General features: G+C 40.2%; 1 protein-coding gene across 1 annotated transcript in view; it reads right to left on the minus strand.

Moving 5' to 3' along the window:
* DNER (delta/notch like EGF repeat containing) overlaps positions 1-23,893 on the minus strand; it is a 326,447-nt gene that overhangs the window by 17,432 nt on the left and 285,122 nt on the right. The window contains exons 10-11 of the mRNA XM_082464617.1: positions 18,913-19,026; positions 3,556-3,687 (exon numbers count right to left, since the gene is read on the minus strand). Of these exons, the coding sequence (XP_082320743.1) occupies positions 3,556-3,687; positions 18,913-19,026 (246 nt within the window). The remainder of the gene's footprint in view (positions 1-3,555; positions 3,688-18,912; positions 19,027-23,893) is intronic.

Consider the following 23,893-nt stretch of genomic DNA (forward strand, 5'->3'; position numbering starts at 1 on the left):
ATCCAACAATGCTAGGGCTGGAAGGAAGAAAACTAACCATTTCCTTTAATCCTTCATTTTACGGATGAAGAAACTGATCTCCAGAGAGAGAAAATGACCTTCCTCCTGCTGGTGATGGGTTGGGTGGCAGGACCAACCCAGATTCCTGTTCTTAAGAGCAGCGCCCATTCTATCCACCAAATCCTGCCCCTTTAATCAGTTTAAGTTATATTCATGCGAATACTTATTATAATGATTAGGATGATGCTGTAACAGAAAAAAAGTAACGCTAAATCATCTCCAAATGTTATAATTTTTAAGAACAAATGGGAGTAATGAAACACTGTTGATAAGGTGCTATGGTAGGCCAAATAATGGTCTCCCAAAGATGAACACATACTATTCCCCAGAATCTTTGATTATGCTACCTTACATGGCAAAAGGAACTCTGCAGATGCGATTAAGCTGACGGTCTTGAGATGGATAGATTATCCTAAATTACCTTCATGGGCCCAAAGTAATCACAGGAGTCCTTATAAGTGAAAGAGGGATGTGAGAGATCTGGAGAAGGAAATGTGGCAATGGAAGCAGGAGTCAGAGAGACGTGATTGCTGGCTTTGAAGATGGAGGAAGGGGCCATGAGCCAAGGAAGGTAGGCAGCCTCTAGAAGTTGGAGAAGACATAGAAGAAGGTTCTTTAGAAACTCCAGAAGGAAGACAGTCATGTTGTGTTTTAAGCCATTAAATCTGTGGTAATTCATTGCAGCTGCAGTAGGAAACAAATACAGGTGGTCAGGGAAGGCATCTGAGAAGGTGACGTTCAAGCTGAGACCTAAAAGCTGAGAAGGAGACAGCTGTGCTAAAATCGCAAAGAAGAGAGCTCCAGGCATGGGGAACAGCACAGGCAAAGGCCCTGATGGCAGGAATGAACAGGACCTGCTCAAAGAAGGGAAAGGAGGACAGTGTGACTAAAGTGTAGTGAACAAGAAAGGAGGGCAGGTGAATGGCCTCAGGAAGCAGAGGTCAGGCTGGTGGGAGGCCCCATTACTGCCTTTGACAACTCGGAGCCCACCACGCTATGGAGCTACATGGGCCATGGTTCTCCCTCTTCTCTGCTACATCTGAGCTTTCCTGTTGAGACTTACCAACCTGACCTTGTGTCATTCAGGCACCCTCCTCTTGGTTTCTAGCCACTTCAGAAGATCATAGATGTTCAGGGTTAGAAAGAAACCTCAGAGACCATAGGTCCCATGGCTCACACAGGACAGGAGACCTCTTATATCTCCTCTGCCCACTGACAGTCCGAACTCTGCTGCCACTTCTGCTTTGAATCCATTCCACTGATTCAGATCCATTTCCCTTGGCACTGGCCACCAGCTCCACCTGTGTGTTATCACAAACCTTATATGCTTATTCTCCGTTCTTATGCTCAGGTCAAGGACGGAAGCATCCAACATTGGGACCCAGTAGAGCCTAATCTGTGATGACATTTATTTTAACACCTTTGGCTAAATGGAGGGGTGCAAATGAGATCATCAAATGGAAAGTGCTACTCTGGGTGAACAGAGAACCCAGGTGTGTGCTGAGATCTGTGATGGGTCCCATCACACCCAGCTGCTCAGAGTGGCCTGTGCCCTCTGACAAGTGCCAAAGGCTAGTGTTCGCCAGGAGTAGCTCATAGTATAAGGGCTACAGCAGTGCAGAAGGAAAGAGAAGCAGCAGCTAACACTTATTTAGTGCCTACTGCATAGCAGAGATCTGCACAAATTTGCCTCTGTTAAGCCTCACAGCAACTTTTCTATCACCGTTTTACAAGTGAGAAAGACAAGGCTGAGATACATTTGTCCATGACAGAGCTAGACCATGAAGCCAACTTTTGTCCTTATTATTCCATCCTTGTATATCTTTTGCCTATCTTATCCATTACCAGAAGGAAGTAAAACTAGATTTTTTTATAGTTATAAGATTTTACTTCAAAACTTCTTAAGGGCATCCTTTGTGTTTCTGACTTCTTACCCATACTCTCCTATATATTTATCTTCACACCGAGGATTTTAAAATTATACATAGATATTCCTCTGCCCCAAGGCATGAAATTTGTCATTTCACAGAATTACCAAATTTTATAATGAAAACTGGTCCTATTTTATGGATAAGTACACTGAGACTCAGCACAACTAAATGCAGCCACACAATAAGTGCCACAGCCAGGGCAAGAACCGAGGTCCTGTTGGCCCAAATCTGGGATCCTTCCCACCAACTGATCTCACCAGACTGGACTTAACATCTTATACCTACTTTAGTCTTAACATCCTGCATCAATTCACAGCTCTGAGCATCTGAACCATTGGAATCCCTTTCCTTCCCTTCCTTCAACAATAGAGTGTTTCTCAGCCATCGTGAGCAAGAACCGCTGGTCCTAAAACCTTTCTGTATAGGGGTATTTGGAAAGGATGAGGGGGAGACCTAAAAGGAATTACTCTCTTCCTCTCTGAAGTCCTGAGCCGAGATGAAAGACAAAGAGTGAGCAGAAAGGAGCCCAAATAACACCTTCATTACTGGTCAAGTTGATGTTGAAGAATATGGTCCATATTTGTGGATAAGCAGGTTTCCTGTTACTGGCCATGCCCCACTTGAGACACACACCAAGAATCAGACAAGCCCGTGCAGCCAGAGGCGGTGCTGGACCACCGGTGAGGGGCCTATTCTTGAAACATTTACAGCGTGGAGGAGTAGAGGCAGCAGACAGGCGAGCCCCAGAGGGAGACAGGCGGACAGGGCTATGTATACTGAGCTGTCTCCTTCCAAACTCACACAGCAGATGAGCTGCCTTGGCCTGATGAAGAGTAAGGGGGTGGGCGAGAGGGCCCAGGAGGGAGATTGTATGACACAGCCAAACCCAACTACCCTGACTAATTTAAACGAGAAGAAAACACACTTCAACACTGAGTTTTTAGCGATTTACAAAACAATGAAAACCCAGTTCCAGGGCAGTTCTCATTTTCACCTCAGTCCTAGTAGATACATGATTTTCATATATAAAATCCTGACCCTGACACTGTCACACTTCTGAGAGTCCATCTGTAGAGAACACCTCGCTCTGAGCAGCTCAAAGTATTTTTCAGATTTTCTCTTATGCTCATCCTCGCGGAACTTTTCTCCAGGCAATTGATGGCACCTAATACGTTTGAAGACACTTGAAGACAAAAAATGCAAGGTGAATTTACATTCTGTGTGGTTTTTCTTAATGCTTTCGACACAAAGACTCTCTTTTCTGATGCGATTCTAATGCTTCTCTGCTAAGCACATTTTTGGCTGTCTTAGCGGCCGCGAACTCTGGATGACATCTGCGGATTCTCATCCTGGTGGGAAGGCTGGACTCAGACTCAGGAAGGAGGGGAAGCAGCATAACACAGTGAGCCAGAGCCCGCAACTAGGATCCGGGAGGCACGGGGGCGCTCAGCGTACCCCCTGGGCCTCATGCCTCACCTGTGAGTGCTGTGGGGCTGGCGCATCCTCTTCTCACTGAATGAAAATGTAACGGTAAGTCACGGTGGCTGAGCGGCAGAATACTCACGGATTTCACAGTTTGCTCCCACCCAGCCGCGTGGGCAGTGGCATGCATAACCATTGAGCTGGTCCAGGCAGGTACCGGCGTGATGGCAGGGGTTACTGTCACATTCATCGATGTCGATGTCACACTCTTCACCTAAGGAGATAAAGAAAAGCGGCAGTGAGCCAGCTAGCTGCCCCCAGCGGCTCCGTCCCCCGTCACTTGTCACTTCTCTGGCTCAGCAAAGATCTAAGGCTGGGGTCATGACCTCCTGCAATGCAGCCTAATTGGCTGTTTGTATAAAGTGTAGAACTCTCCCAGAATTCCAGACAAGGGATCCTTTACTTAAGTAAAGCTTAAAAAAGAAAAAGAAATGGCACTGGTGAAAAGAATCTCCTTTAATCTTTTGAATTCGTTATCTGAAGCTGATTCCCATATCTGAATAAACCTTTCGAGGTTTAATCGAAAAACAAACTTGGGCTCCTGATTTTACTAAAGAAATATATTTTGTTTTGGATTTAGTCAGCTGAATCTTCTTATTTGTTTTTCTGAAACTCCGGAAAGCCAAAAAACTCATAGTTTATGATTTTTTTCTTTGGCAGCCAAGTGTTTGATTGTGTAAGCCTGGACATTTGACAATTTTCTGGATAGTTCTAGGTCACAGACGTGTGCCTAGCCTGAGTCAATTATGAAAATGTACTCCTCTTTCCAAATCCCTGGAAATGCTTCTGGGAGGGATTGAAATGCTGAGGGAGAACATCAGGGCCCCCTAAGGAATGACAGTTGTGAGTCCAGTCCTGAAATAATCTTCCCTGGGAAATGGTCCCCGAGGGAAGCTCACATCTGCTCCAGTCCGTCCGTCCTTCCCCCATAATGAAAACCGTGACCTGGGGCTCCTGACGCTGCTACACCCAACATTTGGGGGCAACCTTGTCCCCCTCAGAGAAAGCCTAGCTTAAACTAACAAACCAGAACATGGGCTGATATCACTGTGGTCCAAAGACCAACTTACAAGAAATAGCTTGTTATTAGAAGTTACACAAACAAAGCCATCTTTGTGTGATTTAAAAGCGTGTGTATGAGTCAATACAAAATGGGTACACCTCTTAAAGATATCACATCGAAGCTGAAGAGAGGATACTTCAAATTGAGGCAATCTTTCTTAAAAGTGTGAAAATGAGAAAAAGAAAACTTTTAAATATACCTCCATTTGCTTAGATAAATGTAAAAAGTGATATATATATATTTTTAAAATTCCTAGCATTGCTATAGTCATCGACTAAAACAAAAGAGCAAAATCAAATATTCTGTCCATTTTCAAAGGCAATATTTCAGTGTACACTTGGGTAATTACTTCCAGGCTTACTTAATTAGTATTAAAGAGCTTTTCTATCTGCCATTGGTTTACCTCGTGTTTATAAAACCACATGTCACTCACAGACCATTTTAGAGGCAGAATCTCAAATTAAAATAGTTCACGTCTGTTTCACTTCACACTTTTTTCATACCTGGCAGCAGACTATTTTATTTTTAAAGTAAAATCTGTCAAATAAAACATTTACTACGTCTAGGTCCTACTAGATTGCTTATAATTCAGTAGTGTCTAAGTGAATTTGTTTCCTGCAATAAATATAGTCATTTATATCAATAGGAAAGACATGAAATTGATTGCCTCTTACTAACCTCTTTCAAAGGTTTTCTGTCTATTAATGGGGCAATCACTCTGACTGGAAAAGGGCATAGACTAAACTATTACAAATGGCATTACATGGTAGACTAGTTGCAGAGACATATAAACAAGAATGTGCTGAGAAGTGATAAAAGGATGAAATCAAAGGCCTTGACAAATACACACATCAGTACTGCTTTCCATCCATTTAGGAAGACAAGCTTAATTGAGGTATTTACTAAACAATAGCTTTCTTTCCCTGGCAATCTGAATACTGCAAATTCTGAAATAAGATGCTCTGTTACCTTTGCAGCAACAGCTATAGAAATGGCCTGACTTCTCCCTACTTCTATAGCCTAGCAAAACTCAAAAGCCCCACCCTGCTTCAGAAGTTTAATGTCTGTCAAACCCTTTTAATTCCCTAAATTTTGGGCAGTTCTAGAGCTGTCGGTCCAGCCCCCCCAGTCCTGCTCTGGTCCAGAGCTTCCCTAGGGAGGTAAATGCCAAGTTCAGGTTCAGAGAAGCCCTAATACATGTTTTGGCTCTTGGACCTCTAAGTGGCTCTAATATAGTTGAGAGAAGTCTAAGATCCTTAGATTTATCTCTTCTTGGGACTCACTGGATTGGAAGGACTTGGTAGGAATAGAGAAGGGCAGGAGAAAATAGGATGAACTTTTTCTGTAGACATTCATCAAATATCTAAGACCCAGGAACCAAAGAACCATGGCCCAGAGAGAGTCCCAAACCTATCCCAGTCTGGCTTTCATCACCACAGTGTTCTTAGAGCTATACTTGGGATTCAATGACATTAGTTTATGATAAAACTCCATGCCAGTCAGGAGCCCAAATAGCTAGCAGCTATTTTTCCACAGCATATGTGCTCTCGAAGAACCGTGGAGCAATGCACAGTTCACAGATACCTTTAGATTTACTCTGTTGGCCCATTTTACAAACTAACATGCCTACACTTCTACTTGAATCAGTTACCCCCAACTGGCTTGCAGTTGAGGACTTCATTGTGTCACATGCTGGTGGTAAGCATATGGGGTGATTCTGATGATGGAGCCACTCAAGGAAATTTCCAACCAGAAGACTTCCAAAGATGATTGCTCTTCTCTGCCTCACAGTGATCATGCACTTTGCAAGGTAACTGAAGATTTATTACGAATTATAGAGACTAATTTTGGTTTCACTTATGTTTCTCTGTATTAGGAGTATTATGTTCTTACATACATTTCAACACCTCACCATTCCATCTCCAAGCAATATGCATTCTAGTTAATTTTAGTAGAAGAGTTCTTAGTACATTGTATCACCTTTCTCCACTCATAGTTTACTTAATAAATCTTTATGCTTTTGCTGGCTTAAGCCAGATGACTTTTTCGTTGAGTTGCTTACTTTTTTATTTGAGTGGGGAAAATCAATTACTTTTAAATCACCGGTGTGCTTGAATAACATTTGTAAAGAGAATACAAAATGAAATTTTTACTTGACTAAGGCTGGAAATCAAAGTCTGAACTTTAAATCTTTTCCTATTGCTTTTCAATCTACTACTTTCTAAGAGGCAATCTGTATAGTAGGTATCACCTTTGGTAGTATTTATGCAAATTTACAAGTGTACTGTTTAATTCGGTATGCTTTCCTCAGATAAATTAAAATGAAAAAGATAAGAAGTCAGAAGTCTCTGCTGTCAGTACATCCTTGGGTTAATAGAGCCCACACCAAATGATATCCATGAAAATCATTATAATCATAATACCTAGTATTAAATCTAAGCCTATTATGTGCCAGGCACTGGAATGGGTACTGTAAGTATAACTCCTTCATACTTCACAAGCATTTTATTCTAGATGAAATGAATCTAATGACTTACTTGGAAGTTCTGCCACAATGGAGCAACTGGAACCTGTCTTGCCCTCCCACTGTAAATAATTACACATGTGGACAAAATATATATTTCAAAAAACACTTTAAGACATTAGACAACAGGCAGTGCATGACTGTGATTGCTAAGAGGAGACAAACAAACAGCTGAGTACCATAACCACTCTGGCATTCTAAATTCTGAACCAATTTAGAACACAATGGTTTCACTGAAATGTGGGGAGTAACTGGAATTTGTGGAGGCTGAGGTAGTTGTAATTTGTGGGACAGATCACTACAGAAGGTAGAGCCACTCAGAAAAGGAGCATCAGAGATATGATGCATCTCTGAGTTTGTTGCTGAATACTGTGCACGAGTAAGCTGGAACTCCACAGGCATGGCAAACAAGAGGAAAGATGAACAATTCCCAAAGCTCACAGAGGACTGGGAAGTATTCAAACTCTCACAGGTTGGAATGTAGACATTTCATTGGCCACCCAGTGCATTATGGGAGGAAAAGGTCACACCTCAGTAGTAGGACATAACTATACCTAAAGGTTGCTAGCGACTCCAAAATACAAAATACAAAAACAAACTTTGAAAGGATCAATCAAGTCAGCAAGTAACTTACCTACCTGCCACAAAAAAGGCCAGCACTTTTAAAAGAAATCCAATCACTCAACAACTTAACTCACAATGACCAGCATTCAAACAAAAAAATATCAGATGTACAAAAAAAAGCAAGAACATGGGACCTATATAACCAGAAGGAAAATCAGTCAAAAGACAGAGGTCCAGAAATAACAGATGATGGTGAGTAAACAAGACATTTGTTCAAAATGTGAAGGAAAACATGGGGAAAATGAGGATAAAAATGGAAGATACTAAAAAAAAACCAAATGGAATTTCTAGATGTGAAAAATTCAATATTGTCAAAGATAATATTAAAAAAGAGAGAGAGAGAGAGAGAAAACTACAGACAAATATCCCTCATGAATACAGACACAAAAACTCTGAACAAAATATTAGAGGACAGGATTCAGCAATATATAAAAAGAATTATACACTATGACCAAGTGGGTTTTATTCCAGAGAGGCAAGATTAATTCAATATTTGAAAATTGATCAATAAAATCTATCATATTAATATGTTAAAGAAGAAAAATCATATGCTGATATCAATTGATGCAGAAAAAGCATCTGGCAAAATTCAACACCCATTGATAACTAAAGCTATCAGCAAGCAAGGAATAGAGAGTAACTTCCTCAATTTGATTAAAAAAAAAATCTAAAAATCCCTATAGCTAACATTATACTTAATGGTGAAAGACTGAATGCTTTTCCCCTATGACTGGGAACAAAGCAAGGATGTCTGCTATCACCACTCTTACTCAAACTAACATGGGGAGTTCTAGCCAGCGTAATAAGACAATAAAAGAAAATAAAATTTATACATATCAGAAAGGAAGAAATAAAACTGTCCCTAATTTCAGAAGACATACCTACCTATGCATAAAATCACAAGGAATCTACCCCTCCAAAATCCTAAAACTAGTAAGTTCATCAAAGTCAGAGGATACAAGATAAACATACAAAAATCAGTTGTATATCTACACACTAGCATTGAACATGTGCACACCAAACTGCAATTCTATTTATAATCACTCAAAAAGAGAGAAATATTTAGTTGTACATGTATAGGAGTTACATGCTGAAAACTACAAAATGCTGATGAAAGAAATCAAAGATCAAAATAATTGGAGTGTCATACTGTGTTCATGCATTGGAAGACTCCAAATAGTAAAGATAACAATTCTTCCCAAATTAATATACAGGTTTAATACAATTCTTATTAATACCTCATCAAAATCTTTTGTAATATAGACAAGATTATTCTAAAATTTATATGAAAAAGCAAAGATACTAGTATAGGTAAAACAGTTTTGAAAGAAAAAGAGTAATTGAGAAGAATCATTCTGCCTGATTTCAATATTTATTACATAACTGCAGCATTCAAGACTGAGTTGTATTGACAGAGGAAAAGACACATAGATCAATGAAAAAGAATACAGAATCCAAACCAGACCCACACAAATATGGCCAACTGATTTTTGACAAAGGTTTAAAAGCAATTCAATGAAGGAAAGATAACCTTTTCAACAAATGGTGCTTGAGAAACTGTACTTCTATAAGAAAAACAAGAACAAAACCCCTCTTGGAAGATCCCAGGAAAGAATGCAGACTGTGAGCCAAAGCAATCTTGAGAAAGAAAAACAGAGCTGGAAGAATCAGGCTCCCTGACTTCAGACTATACTATAAGGCTACAGTAATCAAGACAGTATGGTACTGGCACAATAACAGAAATATAGATCAATGGATAGAAAGCCCAGAGATAAACCCACACACATATGATCACCTTATCTTTGACAAAGAAGGCAAGAATATATAGTGGAGAAAAGACAGACTTTTCAATAAGTCGTGCTGGGAAAACTGGACAGCTACATGTAAAAGAATGAAATTAGAACACTTCCTAACACCATACACAAAAATAAACTCAAAATGGATTAAAGACCTAAATGTAAGACCAGACACTATCAAACTCTTAGAGGAAAACATAGGCAGAGGACTCTATGACATAAATCACAGCAAGATCCTTTTTGACCCACCTCCTAGAGAAATGTAAATAAAAACAAAAAAAAAACAAATGGGACCTAACGAAACTTAAAAGCTTTTGCACAGCAAAGGAAACCATAAACAAGACAAAAAGACAAACCTCACGATGGGAGAAAATATTTGCAAGCGAAGCAACTGGCAAAGGATTAATCTCCAAAATTTACAAGCAGCTCATGCAGCTCAATATCAAAAAAACAAACAACCCAATCCAAAAATGGGTGGGAGACCTAAACAGACATTTCTCCAAAGAAGACATACAGATTGCCAGCAAACATATGAAAAAATGTTCAACATCACTAGTCATTAGAGAAATGCAAATCAAAACCACAATGAGGTATCACCTCACACCAGTCAGAATGACCATCATCAAAAAATCTAAATGCTGGAGAGGGTGTGGAGAAAAGGGAACCCTCCTGCACCATTGGTAGGAATGTAATTGATACAGCCACTATGGAGAACAGTATGGAGGTTCCTTAAAAAACTAAAAATAGAACTATCATATGAGCCAGCAATCCCACTACTGGGCATATACCTTGAGAAAACCATAATTCAAAAGGATACATGTACCACAATGTTCATTGCAGCACTACTTACAATAGCCAGGACATGGAAGCAACCTAAATGTCCATCCACAGAGGAATGGATAAAGAAGATGTGGCACATATATACAATGGAATATTACTCAGCCATAAAAAGGAATGAAACTGAGTTATTCGTAAAGAGGTGGATGGACCTAGAGCCTGTCATACAGAGTGAAGTAAGTCAGAAAGAGAAAAACAAATACCGTATGCTAATGCATATACAAGGAATCTAAAAAACGGTACTGATGAACCTAGTGGCAGGGCAGGAATAAAGAAGCAGAGGTAGAGAACGGACTTCAGGACACAGAGGGGGAAGGGGAAGCTGGGACAAAGTGAGAGAGTATCGTTGACATATATACCCTACCAAATGTAAAATGGATGGCTAGTGGGAAGCTTGCATAGCACAGGGAGATTAGCTCAGTGCTTTGAGACGACCTAGAGGGCTGGGATAGGGAGGGTGGGAGGGAGGCTCAAGAGGGAGGGGATATGGGGATATACGTGTACATATAGCTGATTCACTTTGTTGTACAGCAGGAACTAACACAACACTGTAAAGCAATTATACTCCAGTAAAGATGTAAAATAAAAAAAAAAAAGAATGCAGACTGTGAAAAAATAATCTAACAGTATTTACAAATGGATGAAACCACCTCACTGCAGGGTGGGGGGCAGTGCTGACCTAAGTAACTCTGGAACGAGTAGAGTTGGTAGGACTGAAGGCAGAAGGATCTGTACACCAGCACTGCAGTCTAGTTTATAAAGCTGCTTCCCACAAGGATACAAGTTATGAATTCTGATACTGCTCTACGTGTATATAGGAATTAAGCAAGTAAGTAAAAGGATGTTGGATGGTAGGAGCCAGGAATCTTGTTGTTGGTGTGGGAATTTACAGATAAACAGGAGAGAAGGCTGGAATGATACATGTAATAATGGAATAAAGTTGGAGAAATTAGTATAAATTCATGTTTAGCTTTATTTAGATATAGATGGTTACATATGGCAATATTTATAGACACGCGGGTTAGTATACACACACATTCCCTTGCTATGTCAGCTGAGAGGGTCTAGAAGCAACGACATCCCAGAAACAATGAGCATAGCTAGTGCCCAGATGTTGGTTTCCAGTATCATTCTCCAATAAGAAGAACCAAGGCTCCTTGGAGAGATGGCTGATTCTAAGACTGGAGCAGGAAATATACAAGATAAGACTGGAGCTTCTTGCAGTGCCGGAAAGCATATAAGTGTTCATACACACACACACACACACACTCTCTCCACCAACGACAATGGGGTACGTCAAAGGGACACAGAAACCAAAATGAAAGAACTCCCAGTGTCCAAATCTGGAACATTTTGAGCCACAAAATAAATTAAAATGTTTTGGATTATAACTCAAAGTATAAAATAAGTATCCACAAGTCCACAGTGATATAAATAAATGATCAAATAAATAAATAAATGGGGGAAAACAGACAAATCTCTCCTACAGAAGAATTTCACATAGTTTACGTAGCTACTCTACCCTCAAAGAGGGAGAGAATAACTCCCCATTCCTTAAGTGTGGTCCACACATAGTAATCTTCTTTCAAAGAGTAAAGTATGCAAAGAGGGGAAAAGAGTAACATTATAGGGGAAAAACTTGATAAACACTTCCTCAGGTGATTAACGTCAACGTCAATGGTCAGAAATCATACTTGATAGTATGTAGCCTTGATATGATGGGATACGATGAGAAAATGGACAAAGGACATGAAGAGATGCTTCGCCAAAGAGGATGTACAGATGTCGAATAATCACATGAAAAGACGTCCAATATCATTTATAATTAGGGAAATTCAAATTAAAACCACAAGATATCACTAAACACGTATCAAAATCGCTAAAATTAAAAATGAAGGCAACACAAAATTCTGGCAAGGATAGAGAGAAACTGGATCACTATACATTGTTGATGGGAAGGGAAAATGGTTAAGCCACTCTGGAAACATTCTGGCATAGTTTGGAAAACTAAACATCAACTACCATATGACCCAGCATTTGAACTCCTGGGCAACTGTTCCAGAAAAAATAAAAAATTATATTCACACAAAAACCTGTAAATGAAGGTTTACAGCAGCTTTCTTCATAATAGCTCAAAATTGGAAAGAAACCAGATTTCTTTCAACAGGGGGATAGTTAAACAAACTGTGGTATATTCATATCATGGAACGCAGCTCAGCAATAAAAAGGAAGTAACTTGATACACATAATGATCTGGATGAATCTCCAGAGAATTATGCTAAGTGAAAAAAAAAAACAAAAGGTTACATGCTATATGATTCCATTTATAAAACATTCTTGGAATACCAAAATTATAAACATGCAGAACAGATTGGTGGTTTCCAGGGATTAAGAGGAAAGCTTCCTGTGGTAGAGGAGAAATGGGTGTGGCTATAAAAGGGAAGCATGAGGAATCCTTGTGATGAAAATGTTCTGCATCTTGACTGTATCAATGTTAGTATCCTGGGTGTGACATTGTACTATAGTTGTACAGCGTGTTACCGTTGGGGTAAGTGGTTAAACGGTACACTGGATCCCTCTGTGTGACTTCTTAAGATGGCTTATGAAGTGTGAAGTTTCAATTATCTCAGAATAAAAAGTTTGATTTTGAAAAAACAGCCAAAGGGAGGAAAAGACATATACACAGTCAATAGTTTCCTTAAAAATGTGCTAATGAATTCCATTAGCTAGGATGCTAGGATAACTGGATATTCATATGGGGAAAAAAATAAACTTCCATCCTTAAGTCACACCATACAGACAAAAAAATTAACTCAAAACCTAAATCTAAAAGCAAAATCTATTTTAAAAAATGCTAGAAGAAAACATTGGATAAAGTGTCATCATCATAAGGTAGGCAAAGAAAGAACAAACTAAAAAAGAAAAAAATTGATAAATCAGAGATCACCAAAAATAAAAGCACTTGCTCCTCACAAAAATACCATTAAGAATGCATGGATGGGGGCTTCCCTGGTGGCACAGTGGTTAAGAATCCGCCTGCCAATGCAGGGGACACGAGTTCGAGCCCTGGTCTGGGAAGATCCCACATGCCACGGAGCAACTGGGCCCGTGAGCCACAATTACTGAGCCTGCGCGTCTGGAGCCTGTGCTCCGCAACAAGAGAGGCCACGATAGTGAGAGGCCCGCGCAATGCGATGAAGAGTGGTCCCCACTTGCCACAACTAGAGAAAGCCCTTGCACAGAAACAAAGACCCAACACAGCAATCAATCAATCAGTCAATCAATAAATAAGAATGTGAATTTCTTTAAAAAAAAAAAAAGAATGCACGGATGTCCTGCTGGGAAAAAAAAAAAAAAAAAGAATGAATGGATGAGCAAAATGTTTATCTGACAAAGGATTTATATCTAGAATATGTAAGTAATTCTTACACCTCAGTAATATGACAAAAATCAGTTTAAAAAAAAAAAGGGCAAAAGATTTGAACAGACCCTTCTCAAGGTAAGACTTATGAATGGTCAATAATTACATGAAAGATGCTCAACATCAAAGAAATGCAAATTAAAATCTCAGTGAGAATAAAACATTGATGGCATTTGCCCATGAAAATGAGCTGGAAATTGTAGAATACTCTCTTGTGAACTGAAAGACAAATATTGAAAAGTAGTTGAGTTAGAAAACAGAGGGGAAATATAACATTATTTGACTTTTAATAATGCATATAGACTTTCTGCTATGGTGAGAAAGCAATGGGTCACTGATGGCCCGTTTGGACTACTGTTCTAGTGGCCATGGCAACGGGCCTGAAAGAACTTTGGGCTTCCCTGTTGGAGTACAGTAATCTCCAGCCTATGATTTCAGGTAGAAACAAAGCAAGTCCTGGAGAATTCATGTTGCATGAGGGCAGTCTTTCTTTCCCTCTACCAGTCCTGAGCCAAATAATTCTAGGCGGCAGAATTACAAAACCTCAGAGACAAGAGTGGACACAAAATAAGAACTGAAAAATGGACAGGATGCAGGCCAGGTCTTAAGGAGACAGCTGTGTAGAAGGCCTGCAGGGGTGGAAGAGAGGGAACCTCTCTGGGTTCAGACGACTGGAGGGAGTGTATTTTCAAGGAGAAGCCTAAATTCAAGAAAGGGCAGAGCTCCCCACATACCTCCTCCCAGAGTTAGTCTGCTGGCCTGAGAGTGAAGTGTCTTGAGCCAACTGAAAAAGCCAGTCTCAAAAGGTAAGTGTGACATTGGATGGAGTGTCTAATTAGATAACAATGAGTTGCCTAATTCACTCCACTCAGTCAAATTAGGGAGCTTTTGAGCAATTAATAGTTGGCCAAGAGTAAATTTCGCTAAACCTCAGTTATAATGAAAGAGTATTTAGTTCCAAGGTAGCAACTCAAAGAGTAGAGGCACCATGATTCCTTACATGATGATGGCTAATTTTTTATCAGTCCCTCCCCTGGAATGCTAGTTCTCAGAATAGGTTCTTTTTTAAGGGGGAAAAAAAAAAGTTGTATGATCAAATATATTTGGAAATAAACAAAGGCAAACAAGATTCTTGACTGTAAGTGCCTCTAATATGTGGGCCTTCTTTATGAACCTCCACGTGGCAGGTACCAAGTCCCCAATTTTGGGGGGCACAGACGTTTTTTCCATGGAGTATCTCATCTGACCAGTGTTCTGGAAAACACATTAATAGTACAACTCTCCGAACAACTTTAGGAAATAGTCTATGGTCCCCTGCAGTTTGAAAAATTAACAGGGCTGAATAGAGACAGGCATTTGTTGTTTTCAAAGCCCAGTTAGAGCGATGTTTGAACCTACTTCAATTGGAAGAGTCTACTGCTCTGGGTGATCAGGGTAAGAACCATGAAGAAAAGCCCAGGGGTAGACTTTCCAGCTGCAGCATGTGTATGGGGGGCAGGGGAGGCACAGGGGATTGCGAGGCAGGAGGTGGGGGGGAAGACCATCACTGGGAAGAGCCTGCCATGGGTGTTCAGGAATCAAACAGCACTGGGGGTGCCCAGGAAAAGCCTGGAAAAACCAGATGGGGCCAGACCTCTCAGGTCTTGATGATCAAGTTAAGAGCTTTGATTTTCTTCTTAAAGACAATGAAGTGCCAGTAGGTGATTTTAAGTAGGGAGAGACAAGATTAGATTTTAATTTAGAAGGTCTCTTCAGTGTGGCAAATGTTTAGGGGTGAAGGGGAATGGGTGTGGGGACCCCTGGCACTAGTGCAGGCGGAGGTGCAGGCAGCCTGGTGTTGGAAGGAAGACGTGAGAGGATCTAGAGGTTTCTGGGACTTGGTGGTTGGATGCAGGTAAGGAGGAAGAAGAGGAGGCATCAAAATGATTCCTCAGTTTTCATCCAGAACAGCTCAGGTGGTAGTAATATCATTTAATGAGCTGGAAAATATTTAAAGAAAGAAAGGAGAAGAAAATATATGAGTCTGAGGTGTCTCTGAGGGACATCCAAAAGTGAATGCTGAGTAGGCAGTTGGAGATTTGCTAAATATTCTAGAGAAAAGATTGCATTTTATCTCCCATAAGATGCCAGGATAAATTTCAAATGTATTAAATGTTTGCATGGCCAAAATTAACTCATACATAATTAGAAAAATATAAGAGTATATTTATAAAATCTTGATACCTAGGGTCTTTCTAGCATGAAACAAGAAATCAAAAGAAAATATTAAGATGTAATCGTATACAGCTAGTGGGAAGCAGCCGCATAGCACAGGGAGATCAGCTCGGTGCTTTGTGACCACCTAGAGGGGTGGGATAGGGAGGGTGGGAGGGAGACGCAAGAGGGAGGAGACATGGGGATATGTGTATACATATAGCTGATTCACTTTGTTACACAGCAGAAACTAAAACAACATTGTAAAGCAATTATACTCCAATAAAGATGTTAAAAAAAAAAAAGAACAAACGAGATTTGCATTTCTTACTTCAGTGGTTTGGCTAAAGACCATTTTCTTTCCTGTTAAAGGGAATGCATATGTGCAAAATAAAATTAAAATATGATATATAGAATAAAATACTTTATATACATTTAAAAGGCAAATGACATTGGAAAAATATTTGCACCCTATTCAGGGCTGAATGGAAATAGGCATTGGTTGTTTTCAAAGACCAGTTAGAGTAATGTTTGAACCTAGTTCAGTTGGAAGAGTCCTATGTAATCAAGTGTAATATAATCAAATGTAATATACTTAATATACAGGATGATTTCAAATCACGAATAAAGATTAACGTGAACAATCTGGTAGAAAAGCAAGCCAAGGATAGGAACAGAGAGTTCAAGAAGAAACACAAATGACTATAAATATATTTTAAAAGTATTTAATCTCACTAGGAATCAAAGACTTACAAATTAAAACAACACAAATAGCATATAAAGCCACTAGAATGGCGATTCTCAGTATCTGTGTGAGAACAAGGAAATAAAAGCTCCTGTGCACTCTGGGTAGGAGTGAATACTGGTGCAAGGTATTTTCCTGGAGAGCAATACGGAAGTAAGTATGAATTCTCCTGGACCCTGGGATTCCATTCCTAAGAAATTAGCTCGAAGAAATACTCATACAAGTTCACAAAGATGTACATGCGAGAACATTCATTGCAATGTTGTTTATAATAGGAAAAAGTTCCCAACTCCCCAAAGGTTGAATTGAGGATGGGTTAAAAAAAATCCTGATGTATCATGTAATGCAGCGGTCCCCAACCTTTTTGGCACCAGGGACCGGTTTCGTGGAAGACAATTTTTCCATGGCCTGGGGGGACGGGGAGGGGATGGGGGCGGGGGGGTGGGCGATGATTCAGGCGGTAATGTGAGCGATGGGGAAAGGCAGATGAAGCTTCGTTTGCTAGCCCACCGTCCCGGGGGTTGGGGACCCCTGATGTAATTGATGACAGGACAGCCAGTAAAAATGATAAAACAGAAGCATATACCTTAATGTGAAAACACGTTTATGAAATACATATATTTTTAAATGAAAAGTAGATTGCAATATAGTATGAACAGTATGATTCCTTTTATGTTCAAATATATGCATTTACACTATACACTATATATTATACACACATAGACCTTCAGGAAAATCCCTGGATATATGTATCAAAATGTCAACAATGGTTGTCTCCTAGTTGTGCAGTTTTAAGTGGTGGGGTGTTTTTCTATTTTTCTATAGCACTAGATTTTCTCATTTTTCTTCCATGCTTTTTATTATTTGTGGGATATAAACATCTGGGGGAAAAAAACAGGATGCTTCCCCAATATTATTTTTGCATCCATTGATGAGTATAAATGTCTGTGTGTGTTTATAAACCAGTCAGAAAAACAAAACCATCTGCAAATCATTTTCTGGAGTAAGGCCACTTCTCAGTCCCAGGAAAAGACGAAAGGAAAACACAGGATGTGACACGCTAAGTAGAAGGAATATCAGAGTTTGCTTCTCCCACATCTTGACTGTTGGCATCTTCCCCAGAAGCACAAATGAGGCTCCCCAGGGACGCACTGGGAGTCCAGGCTCTGTGAAATTCTCCAGGGCTAGGGAGGTGGCCACCAGGCCTTAGCGGGGAGAGGTGAGCACGCACAGTGCTCTCCAGCCAGTGATAACACGTTTTCCAGAAACTTCAGTGCCCACCTTCTTCTATCAGCACTTTATATGTCAACCTTTCCCAACTTGTAAACCAGAGTGACCCTGCTGCTTTTGCTGGTTGAGCAAGTGCTGAAAACAGAGACCTGACCTATGCTCTGCATCTCCGGACTCCTGCATTTGGCTGGCGAAGCCAAGGATGGAACCTTCTCTCCCCAAGTGGTTCATGATATCTTTTGAGAATCTGATGAAAATTTGAGAGCCTCCCCTCAGCATATACACATATATACAACACTTCACATCTGTTTTCAGAGTTCACAAACTCCCTGAAACTCTTGAGGGGTGACTTCGAAGGAGCCCTTGTTAAGCTGGATCCCCTAGTCCAGAAGCGACCATTCAGAGGTGGCCACTGTAGCTCCTCTTGAACCCAGCCTTGTCCCCACTAGCTGCTTTGCCATCAGCAGTTTTCTTCCCCCATCCACTCTCCCTCCCCACACCTGTACCGTCCTTACCTTCACTAATAATTCAACCGTGAAGTAAGAGTAGCTCCCCCTGATGTCCCACCACCGCCACTACCACCTCTCCGTTATTTGAATTCCAGACACTGCTGTATCTTTCAATAAAAGTAAACGTGGTCGCATAATGCAATTTCTATAGAAGACACATCTGATCCTTCCTGTCTCCTTCCTGCTTCCATTAGCACTGACACTTTTCCAGGTGTTAGTGTAATGGCTCGTTTTTCATGTTTCAAAGCTGTAGGTCCGCAAACGTACAGTAAGGGCAGTCTCAGCAGGTCTCCGAACCCAATGCTGATTTCAGAAGAGCCTTGCTTAATGACAACACAGATTGTTTTAAAATGACTCTTCATCCAAGCAATGCCTACTTACATTTTGCAATTCATATTTTGCAATAATGTATGCATAGAGGTTTCTGGGGTTTTTTAACAGCTGCCATCTCAGGGATTTTGTGGTAAATTTGAAAACTCAGTTCCTGGCTCACTTGCCTGTAAACCCGGGTGCGCAGACACATGTGCCGTTTAGGCCTTCACTGTCACAGGTGCCTCCGTTCAGACAGCTGACGTTAGCACAGGGGTCCTTGTAGGATTCACAGTGGATTCCTGCAGAGAAACAGATGCAAAAGGGGTGACTCATTAAGGGGTCTCCAGCTCCCATGGCCTTTAAAAGGAAAGTGTTTGAAAAGCCTTGAACAGTGTGGAGGTTGATTCCCAGAGGGGTGTGTGTGCGTGTGTACACATGTGTGCACATGTGTATGTATTCACATGCCCACCTTTGACTTTAGGTTGTTGTAAAAACACACCTTAGGAGAAAATAACAGATTGAGTACCGGCTCGTAGGTCCCACCATAAAGTCTTTTACGTACTTTCTCTGACCACACGCCCCAAAGCCTGGGCAACAGAATGTTAAAACTTTGAAAGATAAAATTTATCAGTGATAAATGCTTTCTAAGTCTCCAAAAGAAACAGAACATAGCCAGACAGTCTACACAAAATGTCAATATAATTGATAAACAGTATCCTGAAGGTAAAAATTTGGAGTCAGATATTTAAACGAGCCCCAGTCATACTTTGGAAAATTGCAGAGGACAGAAGGAAGCGTTTGTCCTTAGACTTCATTCCCAAAGACCGACCAGTTCACCACAGGCGAAAGGTAACATCTTGTGCACATACTACGTTCCAGACCCTTGTGCTGTGCTTTGGGTGTAATGTGATCCTCAGGCCAGCACTATGAAACAAATATCCAAATGCAAGGTCACCAGGCTGGCGGGGACGGAGCTGGGGCCTGATGACGCTGGCAACTTGAACGTGAGTCTGTGCTGGCTGAGTAGTTCCCCTGAGATGGAGCTCAGCCATGGAAACATACAACATTCTACGGAACTCAGTGCCCATTCAAACAAAAAGGAGGCCCTGAAAAAAATCTTTAGAGCAAATACAGTTCCCATTGGTGTAAAAAAAATAGTCTACGTGTGCATGTATGTATGCAAATGCTTGAAGTTGGACTGAGAGGAGAATGAATTACTTTGAATGTCACTTTGTGCATTTCTATATTGTTGCAATTTTTCACAATGAGTATATAGTATTTTATCATTTTATTAAAAAAAAAAAAACTTTAAAAATCCAACGCCATTCGAAAGGTAGAATTTCTGATGTTGTTTCACTGCAGTGCCAGTTGGATGAATAGACTAATCTCTCTCTCTTGACCCCCTACCATTTGGAGAGGAAGATAAATTACATTCTATGTAAGAATGTATCTAATGATATACTCACCCTTCCCAACAGCCTCAAGAAAAAATAAGCATAAAGCAAATAATAACAGGATGGTATTACTTAATTTCACTTCCTTACTTCACTCATATTTGTACAAAGGACTGCCACACCCAGTGACTCACATCATTTTGTCACTGAAATTATTCTTGCTGAGATTTTTTTTCTCTCCTTTCCTTTTCAATTGTCAGTGCCTTAAGAAGGAAGGTTCAAGAATGAGGGGGAAAAATACAAGAGAAAAAGGAAACAGAACTACCTACTTGTAGTCACATTAATGATTTATTTGAGCCTGGTAAAGCATTTTAGAATGGATGGTTTTTCATTTCTTTTTATCCTTTGCCCTCATATCCAACCTACGAACAATAATAGTCTACCAGATCTTTTTCTAAAGTGTCTTTCAGATCTCTGCCTGACATTCATCCCTGAAACCACCACCCCAAGCCCGCTGCCTCACGCCAGGTGGGAGACGCTCCCGGCCCCAAGCCATCTCCTAGCTCCCTCTCTGCCTCCAGTGACTTGATGGAGCCTCCCTGACTCAGCGTCCTTAACAAACCCAGGACTCATGGTAATATTCAAGGTCAAACTAATTTAAAGATTAAAGCATAAAACTGGTAATTGTTCTTCACTTGAGTGTGTATGGCCTCTGCACTCAGAAGTCTCCATTTCCGTTTTCCCATTGATTCCCAAATAGCACAGGCTGAACTGAAAGAATAAAATGCAAAAGAGCCTTTTCTGCTTCAAAAATGTTCATCAGAAAGCAAGGGTTCACATATTTAGAATTTCCCAGGAGGCTAATCAATGGGAACCACGTGACAAAAAAGGCTTTCAATCGTGATGGGAAATACAGTCACAGATCAAGGTTCAGAGATGTCTGAAACCTAAAAAATATTTCCATTAGACCTAAAATAAAAGCAATCAAGGACAATCTTTCCCAGATTTCTACAAATACATTTGCCAATCTAACCTTATAATAGTAGTATAACTAATACATTAGCACACACATTGCCACATTCTTCAAATAAGGCTGAAAAGCACATTCTAGGCTAAATATTTAAGCACCTTAACATTAAAAGCCTTCAATAAGATAGATTTGATGAAAATGCCCAAGCTAATAAGCAATTTCAATCTTTTGGGTGGGTTTTCTGGGCAATCACTTTATCCTATGTTATTTCTCTTTTTCAAAAGATAAGATATTCAGTCACTTGAAGTTCATTGAGAGTTTTCTGGCAGCAAGATCGGACAGAAGCTAATCTTCATGGCAACACGGTGACTACAAAGCAAGATGGTCTTAAAGGTCCCCTGAGAGCACTTTGCTGACTCCTGTTTCTATCCTCTAAGCCTCGCTAAGCCCCGTGTAAGAAATATTTGTCATGTTGCTCAGCTCATTGATCAGAACTGAACAGCTATGAGCTAGAAATCTTAGACGCAGAGCAGGGACAGTCATGAATACCCCTGAGATGTCCAGGGTATGTCCCTTCCAACCCCCCTCCTCAGGCCTCCTGGGCTCCCGTTGTCTGCACCCCCAGGGCCCCTAGGCCCTTGCACAACACTGAGTGTTGGGCATCCCGTGTCCTCTGACCATAACACCATACTTCGCCCTCTCTCCCCAGCTGGTCTTCCCCTGGCACATTCTCAATGCCAAAGCCCAACTCATGGAAAGCTGAAGTTGACTCTCCCAAGACAGAACTCCATTCTTCTGCCACTGTGTATTGAGAGCACGGTAAGATTCCATTGTTACAGAGTGTATGGTCTTAAATCATAACTTATCTGTCCTCCTGCCTGATCCCCCATAAATCTCTGAGGTCCTTCAGAGCAGAGGCCATATCTTACCTCGCAGAAGAAATTATGGCTATACCACCAGAATCCTGTCCTTTCAGGAGGGGCGAAAGTCTGTGTACTTTGGCCGACACACAGGTAGGATTGCTAGAGGAGTGAGAAGCCATTCCAAATCTGCCTCAAAAATACCCTATTTTGTCAGGGAAAATCAGGTCCACACTTCAGACTAAGCCTGTGGAATGACACATGCATCACCCACTGGCAAGGGACGGAGCACACACGATTACGAAACTTATGTTTAGTCTCAAGCAAAAATAAACTGTAATTCAGTCAAAACTAATAAAAATTCATACTTTTCATATTAAGGGATAGAGAGGAAACGTTTCTGAAAAGATCTTTATTCCAACACGGCTCTTTATAGCAGTTAATTTTAGAATTAAAATGAGCAAAAATTCAAAGAGTCATGCTCCAATTATAAATCTCTGGTGTCATCACAATTCAGTCGTGATTAATATTTTGAAAACTGAAAAATCTTTATTTTATCTCCAATAAAATTAAGCCAGGTAAAGAAAATTAACATGAAGTATCCTTTGAACTTCCTATTCACCTGAAGACATCATCTTATTTTTTTTTTCACTTAAATATTTTAGTTTTATTGTGACATATACCTTATATACAGAAGCATGCACAAAACATTGGAGCTTACTTTAAAGAATAGTAATAAAGTAAGTACTTGTGTAGCCACCATCCAGGACAAAAAGTAAAACATTTCTCCCCCTGTGCCTTTTCCCAAAGGGAAAAGGCCCATGGGTATCAATCATCCTAACCTTTGAACAATCACTTCTTTGCTTTTCCTTTATAGTTTTACCACCTTTGACTATATCTCTACATGATATAATGTTTAGTTTTGTCAGTTTTCAAATTTAATATAAATGCAATCATGCTGTTTGTGTTCTATAATTTGCTTCTTTTGTTCAACATTACATCTTTAAGATTCTTCATTGTTGATGGGTGTAGTTTCAGTTCATTCATTTCTACTGCTGTATAATATTTATCTACTCTTTTTATTTTATTTCTTTATATTTGATACAGCAGGTTCTTATTAGTTATCCATTTTATACATATTAGTGTATACATGTCAGTCCCAATCTCTCAATCCATCCCACCACTCCCCCCACCCCCCGCCACTTTCCCCCCCCCGGTGTCCATACGTTTGTTCTCTACATCTGTGTCTCTATTTCTGCCCTGCAAACCAGTTTATCTGTACCATTTTTCTAGATTCCACATATATGCGTTAATATATGATATTTGTTTTTCTCTTTCTGACTTACTTCACTCTGTATGACAGTCTCCAGATTCATCCACATCTCTACAAATGACCCAATTTCGTTCCTTTTAATGGCTGAGTAATATTCCATTAAATATTCCATTAAATTCCATTAAATATATGGTATATATGTGGTATATATGTGCCACATCTTCTTTATCCATTCATCTGTCGATGGGCATTTAGGTTGCTTCCATGACCTGGCTATTGTAAATAGTGCTGCAATGAACACTGGGGTGCATGTGTCTTTCTGAATTACGGTTTTCTCTGGGTATATGCCCAGTAGTGGGATCGCTGGGTCATATGGTAACTCTATTTTTAGTTTTTTAAGGAACGTCCATACTGTTCTCCATAGTGGCTGTATCAATTTACATTCCCACCAACAGTGCAAGAGGGTTCCCTTTTCTCCACACCCTCTCCAGCATTTATTGTTTGTAGATTTTTTGATGATGGCCATTCTGACTGGTGTGAGCTGATACCTCATTGTAGTTTTGATTTGCATTTCTCTAATGATTAGTGATGTTGAGCATCCTTTCATGTGTTTGTTGCCAATCTGTATATCTTCTTTGGAGAAATGTCTATTTAGGTCTTCTGCCCATT

Source organism: Balaenoptera physalus (genome assembly GCF_965194825.1).
Source record: "Balaenoptera physalus genome assembly, chromosome: 6".
Classification (NCBI taxonomy): domain Eukaryota; kingdom Metazoa; phylum Chordata; class Mammalia; order Artiodactyla; family Balaenopteridae; genus Balaenoptera; species Balaenoptera physalus.